Source organism: Pelmatolapia mariae, linkage group LG15 (genome assembly GCF_036321145.2).
Source record: "Pelmatolapia mariae isolate MD_Pm_ZW linkage group LG15, Pm_UMD_F_2, whole genome shotgun sequence".
NCBI classification, from domain to species: Eukaryota; Metazoa; Chordata; class Actinopteri; order Cichliformes; family Cichlidae; genus Pelmatolapia; species Pelmatolapia mariae.
In genome coordinates, this window is record NC_086240.1 from 32,397,657 (window position 1) to 32,417,954 (window position 20,298).

Consider the following 20,298-nt stretch of genomic DNA (forward strand, 5'->3'; position numbering starts at 1 on the left):
AACGCAATATATCGGTATGCACACAGCCCACTAAAGAAAATTAAATAAGTCAACTTTCAGACGTGCGTCCGTGAACCTATTTATCACCACAAGTATTAGAAAAAGTAGCTAGTTTACTAACCAAGAGTGGTGGTTTGCTGTTCAAGTCAAAATGAACATCTTGTGTAGACATACTGAGAATAAACGAATCTCCTCTAACAACAGAGAAGCTGCGTGTAAGCGGTATTGTGGTAATTTTATTTGTGTGTGTGCACATGAAGGCGCGTGTGCACACGTGTGTTTGTGCGCATATGTTTTCAGGATAACATCACCTCCCAAATTGGCTCTCCCACACTAAACTGCAGAGGTCATCTAACCTGGTATGGCCAATCGCCGGGTGGGTGTGTGAGTGTTATGCAGCCTCCCCCCACACTGACTTTACTGCAGGCAGAGAAAACTGACAGCAGTGGTTGTTCAGCAGATTTGTAGGGATCACCCCAATAACATAGAAGTAGGTGTGTCAAAGGCGAAGAAGTAAGCACAAGATAATAAGAATCTCCAGACTATTGTTCTGTCTGAAATGTCACTTTGAATTATGGAAAATGGTTAGAAGACAGTCTGGGGTGTAATGTCTTCATGTGACACAAATATGACTTTTTCCAAACATATGGAGGCTAGCTGTGTTGGACCTTTTATTGTTTATATAAGTCTTGCTGTACAATGAACTTAGTTTTACTTTCAATTTGGGTTTTGACTTCTGACAATTTTGAAAAAGAAGAAAAAAAGACAAACAGTTATTACAAAACTCAAAATTGAGGGCTTCCTGATTGATGTGCACAAGTCCAAAATCTCTTCAGCCTCCTAATGTGGACAATTCAGACCAGTTAGTCTTAACACCACAGTTACATCACTGCAGTTATGTGCATCATATATCTGTTGGCAGAAAAACTGGTGGCACAAGATCAGATCACTGGAATAAGCAGAATTGTCTTATGGAGCTGCTGGACATCAGAGCAGAGATGCTAAAGGATGGCCTTCATTTTTATTACCTGCTTTAAAGATTGCTTTTGAAACACAGCAATTTATTTCTGCAAGACCCTAAATGGACTGGACTGAAAGAAGTCGGAATTATAATGCGTTTAATTAATGCTCTGGACAAGAATTTGGATGAATACAAAACCTGCAAAATGCATTGTGAAACAAATGAACTGAGTGAATGGATGATCAACAGTTGAGTGGGGACTACTCCCACGCTTACCTGTGGTCTTTTCTGAGTACTCAGAAATTGCAAAAGCAAGACGATGACGCAAATTAGATAATCAAGGAAGAATATGGTGTCCAGCTCCTTTTTAGCAATGTCGGACATTTCTTTGTGCTCACTGAGCAGGATATTAGTGATCAGTCACATGATTAACATGGTGTCTTTCATTTCTTCATCCCTCAGATCTCAGCTGGATATTTGCATTGTATCGCTATAGTTTTGCACATTTTTTCCTGTGCTGAACATTTATAAAAACATCACTTGTGTGTATTCTTAAAGCTCGAGATGTCACACATGCGAGAGCAATGTGTGAAAAAATGCTTTTTCTCTGCTATCTCAGCATGCTTGTGCCCTCTAGCCCACTCACACATGTACACACGCCCACATACACATACACATGCATCCAGCCATGGCTTTTGAAGGTTTTGACGTGGGCGAAGCATCTGTGTCAACTCTTTCCTGTGGGGAGACTTTCCACTTGCTTTTATTTCCATGAGGGTTTTGTGCATGAGTCTTTGTGAACCTGACAGTTGAATTTTTTGTCTTTGTGCACGCATAGAATTTATTGTATCATGTAGCCTGTCCACTTCTGTTCACTCTATCTGTTCTTCTGGGCTCATTTAGTAATACAGAACATAGGCTGGTTCTGGGCAATCACTTTTCCTGACAATCACTGGCAGAATTAGCGCATCTGCTCCTTCTCAAAATGTATGTTGGAAAGCTCTCCACATGCTCTAATCCAATCTCTCACAGGCTGCTTTTCTGCACTTTTTGGGTGTTTTATTCCGTCATCAGTTACTTGCAAGCAGTCTGCAAACTTGTTTCCTTGTTGTTTTTCTCAATTACACAGGAAGAGGTTAAGACAAGCAGATTTTTTGGGTGCGCAGGTGTACCTTGTCATCATCATAAGACGCAATATTCTTTCTAGATTTAGTGCATATACAGTATATGCTCTGTGGCAACTGTTGTGCTTGTTGTGCAGTCGTCAGATTTAAGGATAAAGCTGTGCCTCTGGAAACCGAAGTGGGTCAGAGTCACACCAAAATACTTGGCAATTGCTCAAAACTGGAATTCAGAAATGTTGACAATAAAAGAAAAGATTAGACTTGGGATTAGGTTTGAGACGCAGCAGCTCTGCTTCAGACATTTGAGGCAGTAAGCTGAGTCTATAGATAACCCCAGCGCTGCTATCACATGTGCAGTGTGTTACCATATAAGACAGCAATATGACTCACCCCACTCACTGACCTACTATGTGGGAAGTCATGATTCATGCAAGCTGCATTTAAGCAGGCAGAGTCCAAAAATATTCTAGCATGCCATCACACAAACACATACACAACTGTCACACGCACACACACTTACGCATAGCTCACTTGCTCAGTCATACTCACCTCCCACAAACATTGATAGGCTCAGATTCTGTTGGTAACACACAGTGAGAGACTTGACAAAGTTGTCAGAGCAAAGAGTGGAATAACAAGATGACTGGATGTATGCTGATGCCTTTCTGAGGTAATGCCAACTGGCACCACTTTATTGTTATGAATATTATCTGTTTTTCTGTCTTTGTGTTGAATGAAAAGATGACAGAAGAAGTAAGTAAACTCTTATGCAAGTGTTTGATTCAGTGAAAGTTGCTGTATTTTGGTGAAATGCAGCCATAACTCTGGATAATATTCTCTGTTGCTTTACACGACTTTGTTCAGCAGATTTTTCGAGACCAATTGTAGTGGAATACAACTATAAATAGCTTCTTGATTCGTATGTGATATCAAACCAAAATGTCACAGAGTATTTGAAGACGAGTCTAGAATATGGTTAGAAAACATGTGGCTAACACTGTTAACCATCAGTTTAGATGCCTTTATGCAGCAGACAAATGTTTCAAGCTTTCACTCATAATATTTTCTCGATGTCAGTGCACTTTCTATTTAGATGCTGACCTTCTTATCAGATTCTTCTCATTGTCTTTGATGATTTCTATTCAGCTCGGGCTCCACATTATTGGCCTTTTAAAGGTCATTTTTTCAGTGATGTGGCTAAGGTCACTGTCAGGACCTTTCCAAAACTGAGAGATAAGAGTCATGGTGTTAGTGAGGCTGTTTGCAGACTGATGCAGGTTTATGGTCTGTAGTCTATAATCAGTTTCAACAGCAAGCACACTTCAAGATGACACAGAGCTTGGGTTGGGATGAAGAGCTGTTGAGGACATCTAATGGAAGGATACAAAGTAGGTTCATCCTCAGCCCAGAAAATGAAATCAGATCCAGAGCAGATGTAGTCTAGTTCAGCAGTCCCCAACCCCCGGGCCACTCACTGAGTCGTTTGGTACCGGGGCGCAAGAGTTGATGATCGGGTGTGAAATTTATGGTTTTCAGGGTTTTTATCGTTAACTCGGTTTCCCTGGGTCTTTTCCCATGTTGTAGTTGTGTGTCTTATTTTGAAAGAAATATTTACGTGTTACCATAGCGACCAGAGAGCATTAAGGGCAGAGATGAGGATGTTAATCTCAATGTTGTTGGCACATTTCAGGAGGACGCTGCTAATAGAGTTACACAATTACACATTATTATTATTTTTGCAAAATACCACAGTTTTTGTCTTGGTTGTATCAATTCATTTCACAAACAACTTTTTGAAACATCTGAGGTGTGAGGAAGCAGGGCAAAGTGTCTTTCTTTCTGATTACGCTTCCACATACCTCAGTATTTGTATGTATCAGCAGAATGTCTCAGACATGGCTGTCCTGCATATATTATCTCAGGATCGATATCAGCAGCCTAGTGACCTTATAAAAAGCCGTTCGGTTTATCAGTACCATGGAGAATGAAAAGCCTCAGGCATGGATGTTTGTGAACTTTCTGTGGTAAGAGTGGAAAGCCCCCAAAAAAAACTGTTTGGCAAGAATCTCAATTCATAGTCTTAATGGAAGGAATTCACTTCTGGGATGATTTTATGTTGGTGTTCAAATGAAAAATGCAGAGGATGTTCTGTTTAAAATCATCCGTCTTTCTTGAAGGTGTGAAGAAAAATTGGATTTGCATTTAAATGCTCAGTTCCTTCCTGTGTTGCAGTTTGCTTGCAAAGCTATCAACCTTGTGATTTAACAGTGTTGGATGAATACTGAGAGTGCAATTGAAAATGTTTAGACACTACTGTGAGTACATAAGATAGCATGTTTTGTCTGTGACACTAACAGCTCAAAGACGGAATGAGTAATTATAAATTTGTATTTTTTCTTGAACTATTTCTGGAATTTAATGGCATTCAACGGGTTATGCAACAGGCTTATGAGCCATAGAGGTCAGAGAGTTTTATCAATTCATAGATTAGCCCTACTGAAGTTAGAACATAATTGTAACACAGATCATTGTGATCAAGGGAGCATGTTGAATATGTGTTTTAACTACTACACAAATTGCAGCCTTCAAGTCAGAGTTTTTGAATGGACAAGCACATTGTGATGTCACATAGGGGGAAGCTATCTGTTAAGGCCAAAATAAGTTGGCCTCATGTGGCTCATGTTGGAACTATAGTCTTTCACCTAATCGTTCAATCCCAGAGATTTGGAATTTGTATGAAAGAGCACGGAGTTTCCTTTCTGGTGCACTTCTTCTTATCTTATTCTTATTACTCACTTTAAATGTTTATTTCAGGCACTTCCACACAGAAGTCCAGTTGGTCAGATGCGGAGTCTTTTATTTTAGATGATCAATTGCTCTCTCTAACCTCATCATGCATACTTTTTCATCTATTCATCCATGACCACTTATTTACTTTCATCGCAGGTACACCCTGGACATCGCAGGGCAGACCTGCGATGTCTGCCCTGCGATGTAGTGAGATCCTAATTAAGCCCCTTTGCTTTCATAAAAAGATTTAAAGTGGAGGAAAATCTCAGCATTTCTGTGGATTGTGAACAGCGAGATTGTGGCTCGATTTTTTTTAATACATATAAACACCATCTTTTGGGTCATATCCCATTTGGACCTTGGGACCTATGTCAGCTGCTTGGTTATAGAGTTCCATGTATGCCCTGCCTGCTACCATCTTGCACCCTGCTGTTATGTGCTAGATTGTCTCAGTAGCAGCCTCAGTCCAGCTTTGTCCAGTCATTGGTACGATTTTTCAATATCAGCCACTTCATCTATCTTCTGGTCATACATGCCATGCAGGGGCCTGTCCTTCTATGATGGTTCCTCTTCTTGCTCCTATTCATCATCCGGTTTGTGCTGCCTGAGGTATTCACTAAGCACATGAGTGGCTGTGGCCATCTTCCTGATGTATTCATCGATCTTTTATGTTTCATTCTTGGTAGTGGTTCTGATACTCACCAGCCCTTGGCATGCTTCGTAGTCTAAGGATCTTGGACTTGAGATGAAACCCACCAGGTGAGGAACTTTCTTGTCTTGATGTCAGTGGCTTTTACCTCCCTATTATCCCAGCAAGGTATCTGATGACTGGCAGGGCATAGGTGTTGTTCTTCCCATTCAGCATTGAATGATCACCAAAATTGATGTATTGTTCACTCCTGGCTTGATGTCATCCATGTAGAGGAGGCAGTATCCATAGCCAGTCATGCTAATGATCTGGCAAAGGGGGTTCAGTAGGAAAAGAGCACTCCTTGATAAATCCTGCACTCAATGGTAACTTGTGCATCTGGCTTGAAGTTGGCCTCTACGGTTGTTCTCCTTATCCCCATTGAATTCCCAATGAAGGCTCTTAGGGTTCTGTTGAGCTTGTATAGTTCTAAGTATTTCAGGATCCATGTGTGAGGCATTGAGTCATAGGCTTTGTTGTAGTCAATCAAGTGGTGCGCAGGTTGGCCACTCTGGAGCTTGAAAGAGACTAGCCATCTGCCTGAAACTGAGACCCAAACCTAGCTTGTAGTGTTATCCTAGATCCACTCTAACTGCACCTGGTTGGCACTCCTTTAATGTGACACCAAAACTAAAACAGATTCTAAAAGCTATATAAAATCTTATATAAAATTTTCCAATGATGATAATAGGACAAAACAGGACAAAAGGTTGGAAACTTTAAACATCTACAGTTTCAGTCAGATAGATCACGTTTGAAATATAATGAGTGTACAGCCTCCCTGCCCTTTACTTCAATTAACTATGATATAGATAGAAATTGAAGTATTAAAAAATCAGATAGATGGATGTGGTCTTCTAAGACAGTGAAACTCTATTGCTCTGAGGGTAAAGAGAAGTAGACTGTTTCATTTAAGGAAGTGAAGCCTTTCATAAAATAATAACAATAATAATCAGCATGTTGTATTCAACGACATTATATGTGGATGAGTGTTGCGAGTTCCAGAAGAACTGAATGCAATTTTAATTTGTACTTTACTCAGTATGACTATCTAATGACATAGTCATACTCTGGATTAGAAGCTTCTACTTACCTCAACATCATCATCACACTTCTTGCTGACATTTGCCACCTTGAACAGTTCCAGGGGCATCCGTGGCTTGGCCTAATTTGATAATTCCAATTAAAACTGTGTTTATCCTCAGTGTAATTACAGTCATCTGTCTCGAGTGCTCCCCACTAATTGTGTACAATGATACAGCTTTCATGTTAGTTTCCCTCTGAGTGTACTGCCTCAGTAGATAATGCTGTTAGACTGTAGCAGCAGCAGTTGAGACTAATCTTATTTATTACAAGACGCCACAGTGTGCAGACTCACATGGATTCTGACACAGTCATGTTGTTTACATCCTTTGTCACAATTTTTTATAAAAAGAAAGAAAACAACAACTCAATGCCTATTAGACATGATTTTCCTACACTAAGCTGTAGGGAAAGCCTTTCTACTATGCCTCCTTTCAGACTTGTAGCAGGTGTTAATGAACATGCGTGTGGGGCTGATTCCATGTTCTTGACAATTGTTATGATAACTTTAAAGGTAAATTCCAGAAAGTTTTAATACTATAAAAATTGCCCATGCCTTCCTTGTACAGTTTTGGCACCGTTACTGACTGAATTTGACATGTTTTTAATTCAATTCAATTCATTTTAGTTTTATTTATATAACACCACATCACAACAACAGTCACCTTTACACAGTCACAATAGTCTTAAGCCTTTTTTGGGAAGTTAAAGACTCTACAATCATACAGAGGAAACCTCAACAATCCCATTTTAGCTAGCACTTGGCGACAGTGGGAAAGAAAAACTGCCTTTTAACGGGAAGTAACCACCAGCAGAGCCAAGTTTAGGGAGGTTGCATCTCCTACAACCGTTTGGGGTTGATGGGAGAAGACGGGATAAACTGTGGAGGAGAGCTTTAATAATAACTAGTGATTGAATGCAGACTGGTGTATAAACACATAGTGAGTTAAGGAACTTAACCTTAACTATGTGCTTTATCAAAAAAGGATAAAGCACATAGAGCTTATAGTTAGGGCACCCTGTCTACTTTCAAGCCTAATGTTGAAAGCAGACAGGGTGTCTATTTCCCAAATTTAAACTGGGAGCTGGTTGCACAGAAGAGGGGCCTCAAAACTCAAGGCTCGGTCTCCCTAAGAACCCTAAGAACTACTAAGAACTACAAGTAAGCCAGCAGTCTGAGAGCAAATGACTGAATTTGGGTGATATGACTATGTGATATAGAATGAGGTGTTTAATTAAGATAAGATGGGGCCTGTGAGAACGTGTGTGCGGTTTTAGATAGAAAGAAGGCAACAAATCAGAGATGCTTGATTCCCTTGTATAACTAGTGATAACTAGTGATCCTGAACCATGCATTAGTTATGCCTCAATAGGCTTAGGCTTCTCACGATGCAGAGCATTTCTTCTTCACTTACCTCTTTTCACTCTCTGTCTGTTATATACCACTACTATATTTAATCATGAGCAATTAATAAACTGGCCCTTCCTCCTATAGTTTGCCTTTTGTCTCTCTCTGCTATCTCCTCTTTTCCCTTACTCCCAACCAGTTGTAGCAGATTGTCCTGTGGTCCTGCTAAAATAGAGATCTTAGAATATAAAGTCACCTAGGTGACTGTTGTGTTGTTATGAAATGGCATTATATAATGAAATGTAATTGAAATAGAACTGAATTGAATGTTTTAAAACTAGGGCTTAATGGATAATCTTTCCCCATCTCCTTCATGGTTTGAGACTCAGCTAAAGAGGAAAGAGGCTAGTTTCACATGAAATGCTGGAGTGCGCTGATATCATAGTGTTCTCTGGAACAGTATGTTTTTTTTATAGGAAAAAACATGCATCTACCACTAGGGGCTCAGTCTAATCATAACTTAGTCCGTCTCCTTCCTTCCACCCACACTGCATGTTAGTTAGTCTGCTGAGACATTGAGAGAAAGGGGAACACTTTATAGAGCACATTATACCATGCTGTCACACATTACAATCCCACCTTCTTAAATCCCCCAAACCAAAACCTGTCATGTGATACAATCAAGCTGAAGCTGACTCACACATTCTGCTGTTTTTCCCTTTTCACTTCACTGATTGTCTATGCAAATGTGATTTTTCTCTTTAGGGGCTAAAAGTTACTCAACTTAGCTGTGTTTCTCCATAACAATCATGAGACCTACTGAACAGATTACAATTGATGTGTGTGACGGAGGAAAGAATGATGCAGGAAGCCTTAAACAGGCCTTAAAAACCTTTTGGCTAGTAGTATATAAACAGAATACTCATTTGCTAATGTTACAGAAGAATGCAGTAATACCAGTAATATTATAAAATAGATTTGACTGACACATTTAAGCTAAGTAGAATGGAAGAAATCTTTTACATCCATCTGTGCATCTAATCAAACTTCTGCCACAAACTGCTATTTTGTGGTGTGTGTGTGTGTGTGTGTGTGTGTGTGCAGCCACGTGTGTGTTATGCTGCATCATTGTGTTGTGTTATCATTGCATTTTCCTCCGACTGCAAGTGAATTGAATTCTAGGGTGCAAATCATCATGTTCACATGGCCTTGAACCTTGCAGCTACATCTGAAAACATTATTCTTGGAAGACAGCTCATGATCCTGCAAAACTAACTGAGAAGTGTTTAGTGGAAGTATCATAACTATATATCATTTGGATCAGACTAGACTGACATACTTCAACAACAAGAACAGCTGCCACACCTTACTGTGTGCTTTGACCACCACAGTGAAATCATTATTACAACTCAGTCACAACAAAGGCCACAAACAACCTTAATGCAACGATTTCTTGCAAAGGCAGCTCACAGTTTTCACTTCCCTTATTTGTGGTGTATGCTCAGTATGCATTTGTTTGTATCAGACACTTCTAATAGACTTCAAAAAAGTATAGAATAGATGATTGACAAGTATTCTGTCCTCAGATGTCCCTACTTGCACAAAAGACCAGAACCCCAGGCTGTGATTTCTCATTTTCAAACATGGTTGAAAGCAAAATCAGTTTCTTCATAAACCAGAGGTCAAAAACGGGTCATGCAGTTGCTAACTCGTTTGTATAATTGCAATACTTCCTCCCTTTTATTTATGTCTTTATTTATGTCGTCAAATTCAACTGGCCAATTTATTGTTGGCTAGTTGGAGAAAGAAGAGGATGAAGATTGTAGTCCCAACTGCATATCTGCAGAGGTATGGAGAAGACGGAAGTGAGCGGGGGTTTTTTGGAACAGATTGTATAGCACACTCTTGGTAGAGTGAGAGGATGTTTTAGAAATGGTACTGTGTACTCGTACCAGTTTTCAAGATCCAGGGTGATATGGAGAGCTGTAGTAACTACAAAACAATACATTCATGAGCCATACCATGAAGCTGTGGGAAAGAGTTATGAAGTGAGGTGATGATATAGGCATAGGCATCGCTGTAGCTCAGGAGGTAGAGTAGGTCTCTTCTATGAATGGGTGAATGAGGCATATTATGTAAAGTGCTTTGAGTGCTCTACCAGAGTAGAAGCATGCTACATTAGAACCAGTCCATTTACCATTTACCTTTATTGGTTTCAGGCCAAGAAAGAGCAAGCGATAGATATGATGGCTGCTTTGAGAATGTTAATGGAGAAAATAAATAAGTTGAGAAGGAGTTGTTTGTGGAATTCCTCTTCCAGAGAGCGTTTTCATTCAAAAAACTGTAAGTCAATTAGAGTTTTTTTCGGTTTATTGGTTATTTGGTATTTTATGAGTAAGTCATAAAAGTGCTTTCTTGCTAGGTCTAGTAAAATTAGCTACACCTGCCCACACCTTTCCCACTTTCCGTGAGATAACCCAAAGAATGGGAAGATCCAACAGGCTCAGAAAACTGATTTGTGATTGAAGACAAAATCATTGTGAAGGTGCTCATCAGCAGATTTTTAATGTTACAGGATGCTAGTTGTGTTTCCTCATTTTCTCCACTAGCACTTTTTCTCTGCCAGAAAATGTCTTCATATGTAAAACTGTAAGGCACTTAGAGTTTCCTTCTGTGTTTACATGATTATTTGGCCATTTTAACAGTAAGAGTTTGTGTGTTTTCCCATATTTTATACGTATATGTTTTAAAAAAGAAGCAAAAAGTCCACTGAGTACCCTTTTCTGCAAAAACAAGCCCTGTGGCACATTATCTGTCAGTCAAAGCATCTCAGTGTTTACAGCATCCAGCACCATGCATTACTCTTTAATTAGTACAGTTCCACATAGAGGCATAAAGGCATTTCTCTCTGTAATCAAATTTTTTAGACATTTGTCTGATAGCTTTTCCCCTTTCCCGCTTTTGTGTGTGTGTGTGAAGGAAGATACCTCTAGGTCTGTCGTCACTGGGGCGAGTGACCAGAATGGAACGTTTGACATGAAAACGTTTCCACAGGGGCACGTGCTGCGTGTGCATGTTCCCAGAGTTCAACTTCTTGTGGTCTGAATAGGAAATTAGGCAGACTTACTGCCATGACAGTCAGGCACAAAACCTCAAAGGCCATGCCCATTTGATGCTATTTACTTTTACACACCTAAGAATGTAACTGCGATAGGATAGGCCAAAAGACCCACTGTGGAAGACTCTGACTCTGTCTAGCTCTCCTATAGAGCTTTCCTAGTAACTGTTTCCTGGAATTTCCTCCATGCCTTGAGACAGCACACCTTTTGGCAATGGCACATATTGATCTGACATCATGGACGACTGGGACTATTTTTGCAACCTCTGTAGGGTCCAGGTATCACCACCTATGCTATGCCTTCTAATGAGTCTGCCTAAAGGAAGCATGTATAATGTAAACAGAATGGGTTCCAGCATAAAACCCTGTGGAACTCCATAATCACAGGACTCCCCTTTTACATGAGCAAACTGGACTCTGTTATATAGATATAGACAGATATAATTTAAAACACTGCAGCGCAGTACCTTTAACACATATGGCATGTTGTGATGTCTATAGTAAAATATTGTGGTTGACAGTATCCCGGCTGTGTCCTTAAGCTTCCCTTATAACTATTCCCGTAAATCCAAGCGTGGATTACCAACCAGGCTCAGTGGATGACTGTCCTGTCCACTTTGCCTCCAGGTTATCTTTGTGTGAATACATTAGTGGTAGTTTGATTAAAGGCAAGTAAAACTGTAAGGGTCAGACAGTCTTAGCAATGAAGACTGAAAGCACTGGGAAAGAACCAGGATTTTCATTTGAACTGTGTTAAGGTTCACTGATTTGTTTGTTATAGCATTTTATACTAATTAAGAACAATATTCTGCTAATGTTTTAATTTATTTTTTCTCTCCAAGGCGTATAAATTAAGGGTTTTTAACAGGAGCACCACCAGTAGTGGTAAATAAGATCACTGTACTGGGGGACAACAGACCTGCCCCAGTAATGAGTTAACCAACTTTTTTTACTGGGTCGACTTGACCGGATCATTAGCAGTACAGTCTCACAAGCAAAAAGGTTTGGGGTTCAAACCTCTTGGACAGCAAGGCTTTTCTGTGTGGAGTTCTTGGCTATGATTGTGTTGGTTTTCCTCCCCCGGTTACTGTATAGAATAAATGTGTGAATGTGCCTTGTAGTCAAAAGCGTGCAGTCAGTTAAACTAGAAAAGTGGTATTTTGGTGCCAGGTCATTGTGTTAAATAATCTTTAAAAGCTGATAATAAAACTGCTCCCATTTGCCATAGGAGCTACTCAGTTGGGTCGTACAAATATTAGATGAACGTCTGTTATTCTACTTTTTTCAAGTTTTTTTTGGAGTCCACCTGAAGGATGTACACTTAGTTGTGCAGTGTAATGTAAGTCAGTGTCTTCATAAAAAATAGGTATGCATGTGGATGTCCACAGGAAGGGTAATTTCAAACACTCATAGACCTCAAAAGTAAATGCATCAAAGTGTACAGTGTGGTTTTGTTTCCTGGTTATTGACTGGATATGATTTTAATGTGACATGACAAGCTGTAATGTAGGGAATACCTGTGAATTTCAGGTGTATATGCATATTTTGTATTGAAACATGCACAACAACAATCACTGGCTTTTAAATGTTGAACTAGGAGTGAGCACGTGAAACAGCAGTCAGTCATGAGGCTGGCTACAGCAGACCACTGAGGCTGATGTCAGCCCTGCGGTATGTGCCTGCCGGGCTTGGCTGTAAGCTGACCCCCCCTCTATTTTGCTTCTATTTCCAGGGCGTGAGCGGAATGTCCGTGGATGAGAAGTCTGAAGCCCCCATGTATGTGTATGAGTCAACAGTTCATTGTACCAATATCCTCCTCTGCCTCAACGACCAGCGGAAGCAGGATATCCTGTGTGATGTGACTGTCCTGGTGGAAGGCAAGGAATTCCGAGGACATCGGGCTGTGCTGGCTGCGTGCAGCGAGTATTTCCTCCAGGCGTTGGTGGGCCAGGCAGAGAATGGCTTGGTTGTTAGCCTTCCTGAAGAGGTAAGTGTATCTATCGTATTGTTTCCCCTGACAGGTTTTGGTTGCAAGGGTGCAAAGGGTGCTGCGTTTTAGACAATGCAACAATAAAAACTCCTTGCTGGTGCAAATACAAAAACAATAGCAATAGCTTTTGCACACTTGCAGACAATCTTTGACTATGCTTTCTATCTACTCCCACCTCAAGCTAAAACACACAGCTCTTAACAACTCATGTGTTTTTATCACGTAAAAATCAACAAGGAAGGTTGCCGGTTTAGCTCAGTGCGTTGAGCAGCTGGCCTGGGTTCAAGTCCCGTCTCTCTCTCTCCCTCTGCTTTCCTGTCATCTCTTCACTGTCTCTGTCAATAAAGCTGATAAAAGACAAAATCTTACATGAGTAATACTGTGATGATTTTCTATGGTTATAGTTCAAATATGGCTTATACCTGCACAATAGATCCAAACAAGGAACAAAATATACAACATGGGGGATGGCTCATTAGGAATACCACTGTGTTTCATAGAGGGAGGGGTCATTTATGGCCAGGTGTGATTCTGTTTTTGTTCAGTAAACCATTCTTTGATCTTGATGATGTTGTAGTGTGTATATAGTGGATAATTATGCTTATCTAGATCACTTAGAGCTGCTTTGGAGTGCCCTCAGACCATGAGGAGGAACCTGAAAGCTAAATAAATACGCTAAATAAATTCAAACATACATTACAAAGGACCCTAGGGTAGGGGCAGGTTATCTACGTGTTTAAAACATATTGTAATATGTCACAGCAGCTATGTAATACATTATATATCATTTTTTTTTGTGAACACGAATCTGTCCCAGGACTTCCCCACCCTTCCACATACATACATGGAAAGCATCTAAATACTTTCTGTCACTCCGATGAATGCATCAGGAGCAATTGCCCAAGGACACTTTGGCATGCAGACTGGAGCACCTAGGAATTGAACCACCTGCCTTCTGAATAGTTGATGACCTTCTCTACCTTCTGAGCCACAGCCACCCCAAAGTAAGACTCAGTATGACATATGGAATTGGTGTGGACGTGGCTTGCAAAGTGGCTTGCAGATGTGCAAATGTGCGCTTAAGTAGCACATACCTATTGAGGAATCAGCTGATGCGGGCTTGCATCAAGATCTGATGAGCTAATCTCATCTTTGTGGCTTGGCTCAGCTGTGCTCAAGAAAAATGCAACTTATTAGGGTCAGGAAACTTTGAGACACTTGAGGTCTGTGACCTTAACGTCTAAATTCAGGTCATTTCAATTGCAACACAAAGTATATGTTTGAAGTATTTGATTATCACAATGCAACATTTGCTATCGCACGTCTAGCACAGGCACGCTACAACAGCTAGCTAATCATACTGTTTCAAGATTTATCAAGGACACAAATGCAAACACAACACGAAAGTTTACTGAACAAAAGCAAAAAACTTTAGGAAAGCAAAAAGAAAAAAAGGACTTAAGAAATATTCACATGGAAACCTGGAAAGTAAAAAAAAAGGACACGACTGTATCGATGCAGATAATTACTAAAGGAAGCAAAACAAATGGTCATGCACAAAGAAAGTTACTCCAAAAATAAAACAGGAAGAAGTTGCACATAGGCCAACAGTATTAGACCACAGAGAGAGATTCACAAGAGACACAGGGTAAAAGGAAAACACTATGAAACACAATGAAAATACTTCAAACCTGACTCCATGACAGAGTAAAGAAGCTGCACGTGTGGACAAATAGCAAAGTAAGGAATATGGAGATCCCTAGTGCAGTTCCAGGAAAAATTGATATTACTCTTTAAGATGTTGTATCTGTGTTTAAAGACAGAAAAAAACAAAGCATTGTTTTATGCCATTTAAAGAAGGAAGTTGTTAGGACAGAGCAGAGGTCTGGGGAAGGTTTCTTTTATGTTTTGAGATAAAATCAGAAGTAGTCACTTGATTTGGATTCATCTTGGTCCCTCTCTCTAGGGGCTTGGCCAGCCCTTCGGGTTCCACAATGGTACTATCAAATATCCCAGAATTTCACCTGAAATCCTTCTGCTTCCGTTTTAATAATTTATTACTTCTCAGCCACATGTACTGATTTTCTCTTCAGGTAATTTGTTTGTTTTGCTTGTTTTTTTACTGTATTCTGTTGCTGTAGAACATAGGCGACATAGATATTACTGCGTATTTTTATTTGTTCTCTAAATAACGTCAAAAACATTATTAAACATTCGTTTAGCTTAAATCACTAGAGATTGTTAGCTAATTGTAACCTTCTGCTAGGACATCGCTATTTGCCAGCCAATGAACTGATGTACATTATTATTTTAGTTTGTTAAAAAAATTCTCTTCCTTTTCTGATCAAATTGGACTTCAGCATTTGTTTACAGTACAGCTCCAGATCCAGGTGACAGCAAGTCAAAACGATGTTACCTGTCTATGTCCAGCAGCAGCCTGCATTCAGCTATAAATTGATATGGATCAGTTAATGTCTTTTATTCACTGTAACATTTAACTTTTGGGTGACGGCACAAAAAACGGAGAGAGCAAAAGAAACAGGTGAGAATGGACACGTAGTCAAAATCACCAGAAATGATAAAGCTTTGGCTTCTGTTTTACCCACAACGATTGTGCAATCCCCGCTTGCGCTTATAATAATTATTGTAAGATTATATTTTTGATATTTTCTAGTTTCTAGTTGAGTGATGAGGATAGAGAAGAAAGGACAGATTATACACGAAATAGTGAAGTCGGGTGGAAAAACAAAAGTTATTTTTCACAAAGTCGTTTTTTATGTATTTCACAGATGCTTTGTGTGTTTTCCAGTAGCACACTTAAAAAATGCCACTGGCCATTCTGAAGAGAACACATTGATATGAATGGGAGCATTTCACAGGATTCACTGCAAAAATGGCTGCCACTACATTGCTGTGATGGACTACTATTCTTCACTTGTGAAATTAGGGTACACGATGCTCTGTGCTGAGTCTGAGTTAGCATGAATTCAAAAGCGTGTTGTGCATGTTTCTCATCTTGTCAGGTTTGCCGCAAATAGTTAATTAACCTCTTTAAAGACTGCATCTTTGCCTCGCATTTGATACCTAAAGGCTGCACCCTCAAACGGCTGGATTAGATAATAAATTTCTGCTTATTCACTCTGAATTATTATTCTTAGACACTACAATAGGTCATCCAGCTAAATAGGTTTGGTTTTGAAGGTACCATTGTCATGTTGATGACATCTGCAAACAGCCTATGACATTAATATTAATTACAAGGCACTGCATGCATGACATTATGATTGGGATCAGAGCCCCCGTAAAAGTTTGAACCTAGAATCACCCCTGCTATAGGATAAAGATTCAGGGAAAGGTGTACAAAGTGCTGATATTGCCAATTATCACCTGGCAGCTGCTGCTGGCACTGATGCTAGAGGCATGTAGCACTTTGAGGTGAGATCAGTGCCACCTTGGGTTCTGTTCTCATCAGGTTCAGCAACACTTCTCACTCTTCCTCACCTCAGATCTCACACTGTCGCTTTAAACAGAGCTACTTCAGAGCTCTTCAGCCGAACACATGATAAAAGCACCTCGCTGATGTATTGGTGTCACACATTCATATTCCTATAGACATGCGGTGCTGTGAAAACTGGGGCACATCCCACTTGTGCTGCAGCTCCTCACTGGTGCTAGCGTGCATTAATAAAGTAATGCCTGCCAAATGACTTTGTTCCTGCACTTACTGAAAAAGAAAAATGAGCTGTGTTTTTTTATCTGCTTAACTCAAAGAAAGACTGCAGAGTACAGCTCACGTGTGTTCAAATCAGCATCCCTGTAATTAAGTGATTGCATGCTTGAATGATGTACCAGCTGCTTTGTGTTTCAGGTGTGACACAGAGTGCAGAAAGTAACATCTTTCAAATGCAGTCTTAAATGTGCCACAAAGAGTGAGTCTCACTGGGAATTTGTCCCTTTTTATTTCATTTGATAACGCATCGTATATTATTCACATTTAATCAACATGGCAGGACAACACATGAATATGAATAATCTTATATATATGAGCATTAATTTGTTCTGGAGAATCTATGAATAAGGATATAAACATCAGACAATGTTATGGAATAAAGGAAACCCTCGCTGTAGGGTTTCAGGTTTTTCCTTTATTTGTCAACTTGTGTATTTATAGTATTTTTGATATAAGACACACATTTGTAATATAGAATGGTATACAATAAAAAATCAAAATGTCACTTGTCAGGTTTTTTTTAGTCTGTTCATCTATTTTTTTTTAATTTCAACAGCTTTCTGTGGTTCTTCTTTAGTATATCTCTCTAACACTGCAGACATGATGTTCCAGTAATGTGACATCAGGGGTTTTTTTGATGTTACATTACTGTTGTTTTACTTTCAGTGACTGAAATCTGCTGAGGCACCTCTGCCTCCAGTTTAAATGCCACATTTCCTCTGTCACTGGAGTTGCTAGCTCAACCGTCACTGTCTGTGTCAACTGTGAGCAGCAGCCTTTACCTTTGCTACATGTGTTCAACACTTAACTGACACTCAGGTGTATGCAGTCAGGTGTTCCTTCAGCTATAGAAGTCCACCGCCAATGATAGGTGGAGTAGCCAGGTCTCTCATCTATAAATAATGTGACTGTGGGCTTGCACGGGTGACTCTAGTTCATCATAGGGATAAAAAAGCAGAAGCATGGTGGGCCCATAACCCAGAGGTCGATTGATGGAAACCATCCTCTGCTAGAATGGTAGAATCATTTCCTCTGGGATTAATGCAGTATTATAATTCTGGGGGAAAAATAGGTATTATTCAAAAAACACATTGCACATTTCCACCTATAGAACACTAGAAAACAGGGCAATGGAGCCTATCCCGGCTACCTTTGGATTGTGGGAGGAAGCCGGAGTACCTGGACAGCACATGCAAACTCCCAAAGAACCACTGGCTAAAATCACATTATACCATTTGAAATTTTAAAATAAAAATAATGTGCAGTACATCATTACATATTCATTTTCAATACTTAAACCTAACCAGCAAGTCAAGGTAAAAGTAAGGGGAGAGTAAAAACAAAACAAGCAGTATACCAAGTACATTACTGGTTCTGTCATTTTTGAGCCATGAATGAAATGAATTAGCAGCGTCTGTTTGCTTATAAATGTAGAAATTATAAATTTGCGTAGTTTAAATTTGACTCTGTCTGTGGCTGAGAGAGTTTTGGACGCATCAAAATTCATAGAATATTTCATCCTCTACTGTAGCCTATGGCAAGATGGCATTATAATTATGCCCCAGTATATGATCAGCTAGAAAATTACATTAATGTTTTGTTGTTACAGTATTTTCCCACCTCTAAGATGACACTTGTTCACCTGGTCCTTAAAAGCAACTTCTTGCAGCAATGCGAATAACTGACTGTCTTGGTATGAAAGCAAAGACAGATGTTTTGTGAAATCAGTGTTGTGTGACTATTGGAACAGAAAAGCATTATGTTCCACTGTGATTTTGCTTCTTATGAATAAGACTACAAATAGCTCTTCAATCATCTTTTTCCAAGCTTTACCAAGCAGTTGTTGTTGCCTACACTTTTTTTTTTTAAATCACTTACAAGGCAAAATGTCTTGAGGTACTCCATCCACCAACTCAGCTTGATCAAGGACTCCATCTGCAAAATGCATCTGAAGGTGCCTCACACAGTCTGGCCCCATACCAAGCACCGGCGCTGAACAATCACATATATAGCTTGTTAGACAGATGGTGGTAGTAAGAGCCCAGAGACAGACCCCTGCCTTCCTTAAAGATGGGGATTAGGAGATGAAGAGGCGGCTTTACAGGAATGAGCTTCAGTGGGAGTAGTGCTCACCCAACCCCCTCGATACAGCAGGGAGCCTCTCTTTGGGCCCTGTTGTATTCAAATGCCACCAGAGGCATCAACACCCAGACAAATCAATCTAAGCTTGCCATTGTGCCACAGGTGGCCACTGCAGTATTGTCCTCAACAAGAGGTGTCACCATTCACAAATGTTCATCTTTTCAAACTGCTGCAACATCTCACTCTGTATAATCTGTGAATCTCTGAGCTTTGGTATTGACATATCATTAAAATGCTGGTAAAAATCAACATGAACTCATATATTCAACCCAGCTATGATAGCAGCAGGACAATGTGTCAAGTTACAAAAATCAAGAGGTGCACAACCGGCAGAAGTAGTCTATATGGCAACAGCTTTGTCCTTTGTCCTTTGCCAGGCAGTACGGGACAAAGTGCTAGTGGTAGCAAAGAGTGGCGACACCTATTGTTCAGGAGAATACTGCCTAACTGCACCGCAACACGCGCAAAGCGACTAAAGCTATACTGGCCATTTCTCTGCCAGGGCTAGAAATGATATACCAAAGACGTATCATTCCTAAGATGCTGTTTTGAGTGTGCCAGGGAGAGTAGTGGAGTATAATCCCCATGTTTATGGTCTTTGTTTTTAACCTCCATAACCAGGCATTCCATCAGTTTGGGCTAAGCAAATATTCTATAGAAGCATGGTGAATAAACAACATTTGCTGAATGTCATGTTCCTAGCATTTTATTTCGGTTTTCTACATTTTTGTAGAAAACAATGCTATAATCACAATTTTGCTGTGTCTTAAACAGTGGAGGTGAGGTCATGTCCTCCCAGTGTCTGGCCTGTACTGTAATCTGTACTAGCAGCAGATTAGACATACACTATCTGATTTAATCCAGTGTCAGGGGAGGTATACTTCCCCACAGCTCAGCACCAGGAACGTCTGAGCTTCTGTTGCCACTGAGGATGACACTTTCCTTATACTACCAGTTGTCTCAGCATTACAGAGATGCTGTACTCAGTATCTCTGAGCAGACTATCAGGGGAAGTGGGAAAACAAGACACAGCTGAACTAAATCTCATAATGTGACAAGGGGTAGTGAAATTAAAAGCAAGGTACAAGCATAGTTTTATTGTATTCGTTTATGCTGCAGCTTTGTGCTCCATCTCCAAGGTAAATTTCCCACTTCTCAGACTTATCTTATGTCATCTCAGCGTACAGTAAAGGGCCTGTTTCATTTCCATTAGGGCTTCTTACTGTTTGTTTGAGCACACAGAGAATAATGCCAGGTTCCTTCAAAAGCTACTGTCACCAATAGAGATGGAGTGTTTTTCTCTTTTGCAGGGGAAACACTCAAC

At 40.0% G+C, this 20,298-nt stretch overlaps 1 protein-coding gene across 2 annotated transcripts in view; it reads left to right on the forward strand.

Moving 5' to 3' along the window:
- The window catches only part of bach2b (BTB and CNC homology 1, basic leucine zipper transcription factor 2b), a 97,538-nt gene that overhangs the window by 45,598 nt on the left and 31,642 nt on the right, over window positions 1-20,298 (forward strand). For both annotated transcript variants that reach the window (XM_063495315.1, XM_063495316.1), the window contains one exon: window positions 12,845-13,099. In XM_063495315.1, coding sequence (XP_063351385.1) covers window positions 12,845-13,099 — 255 coding nt within the window. The remainder of the gene's footprint in view (window positions 1-12,844; window positions 13,100-20,298) is intronic.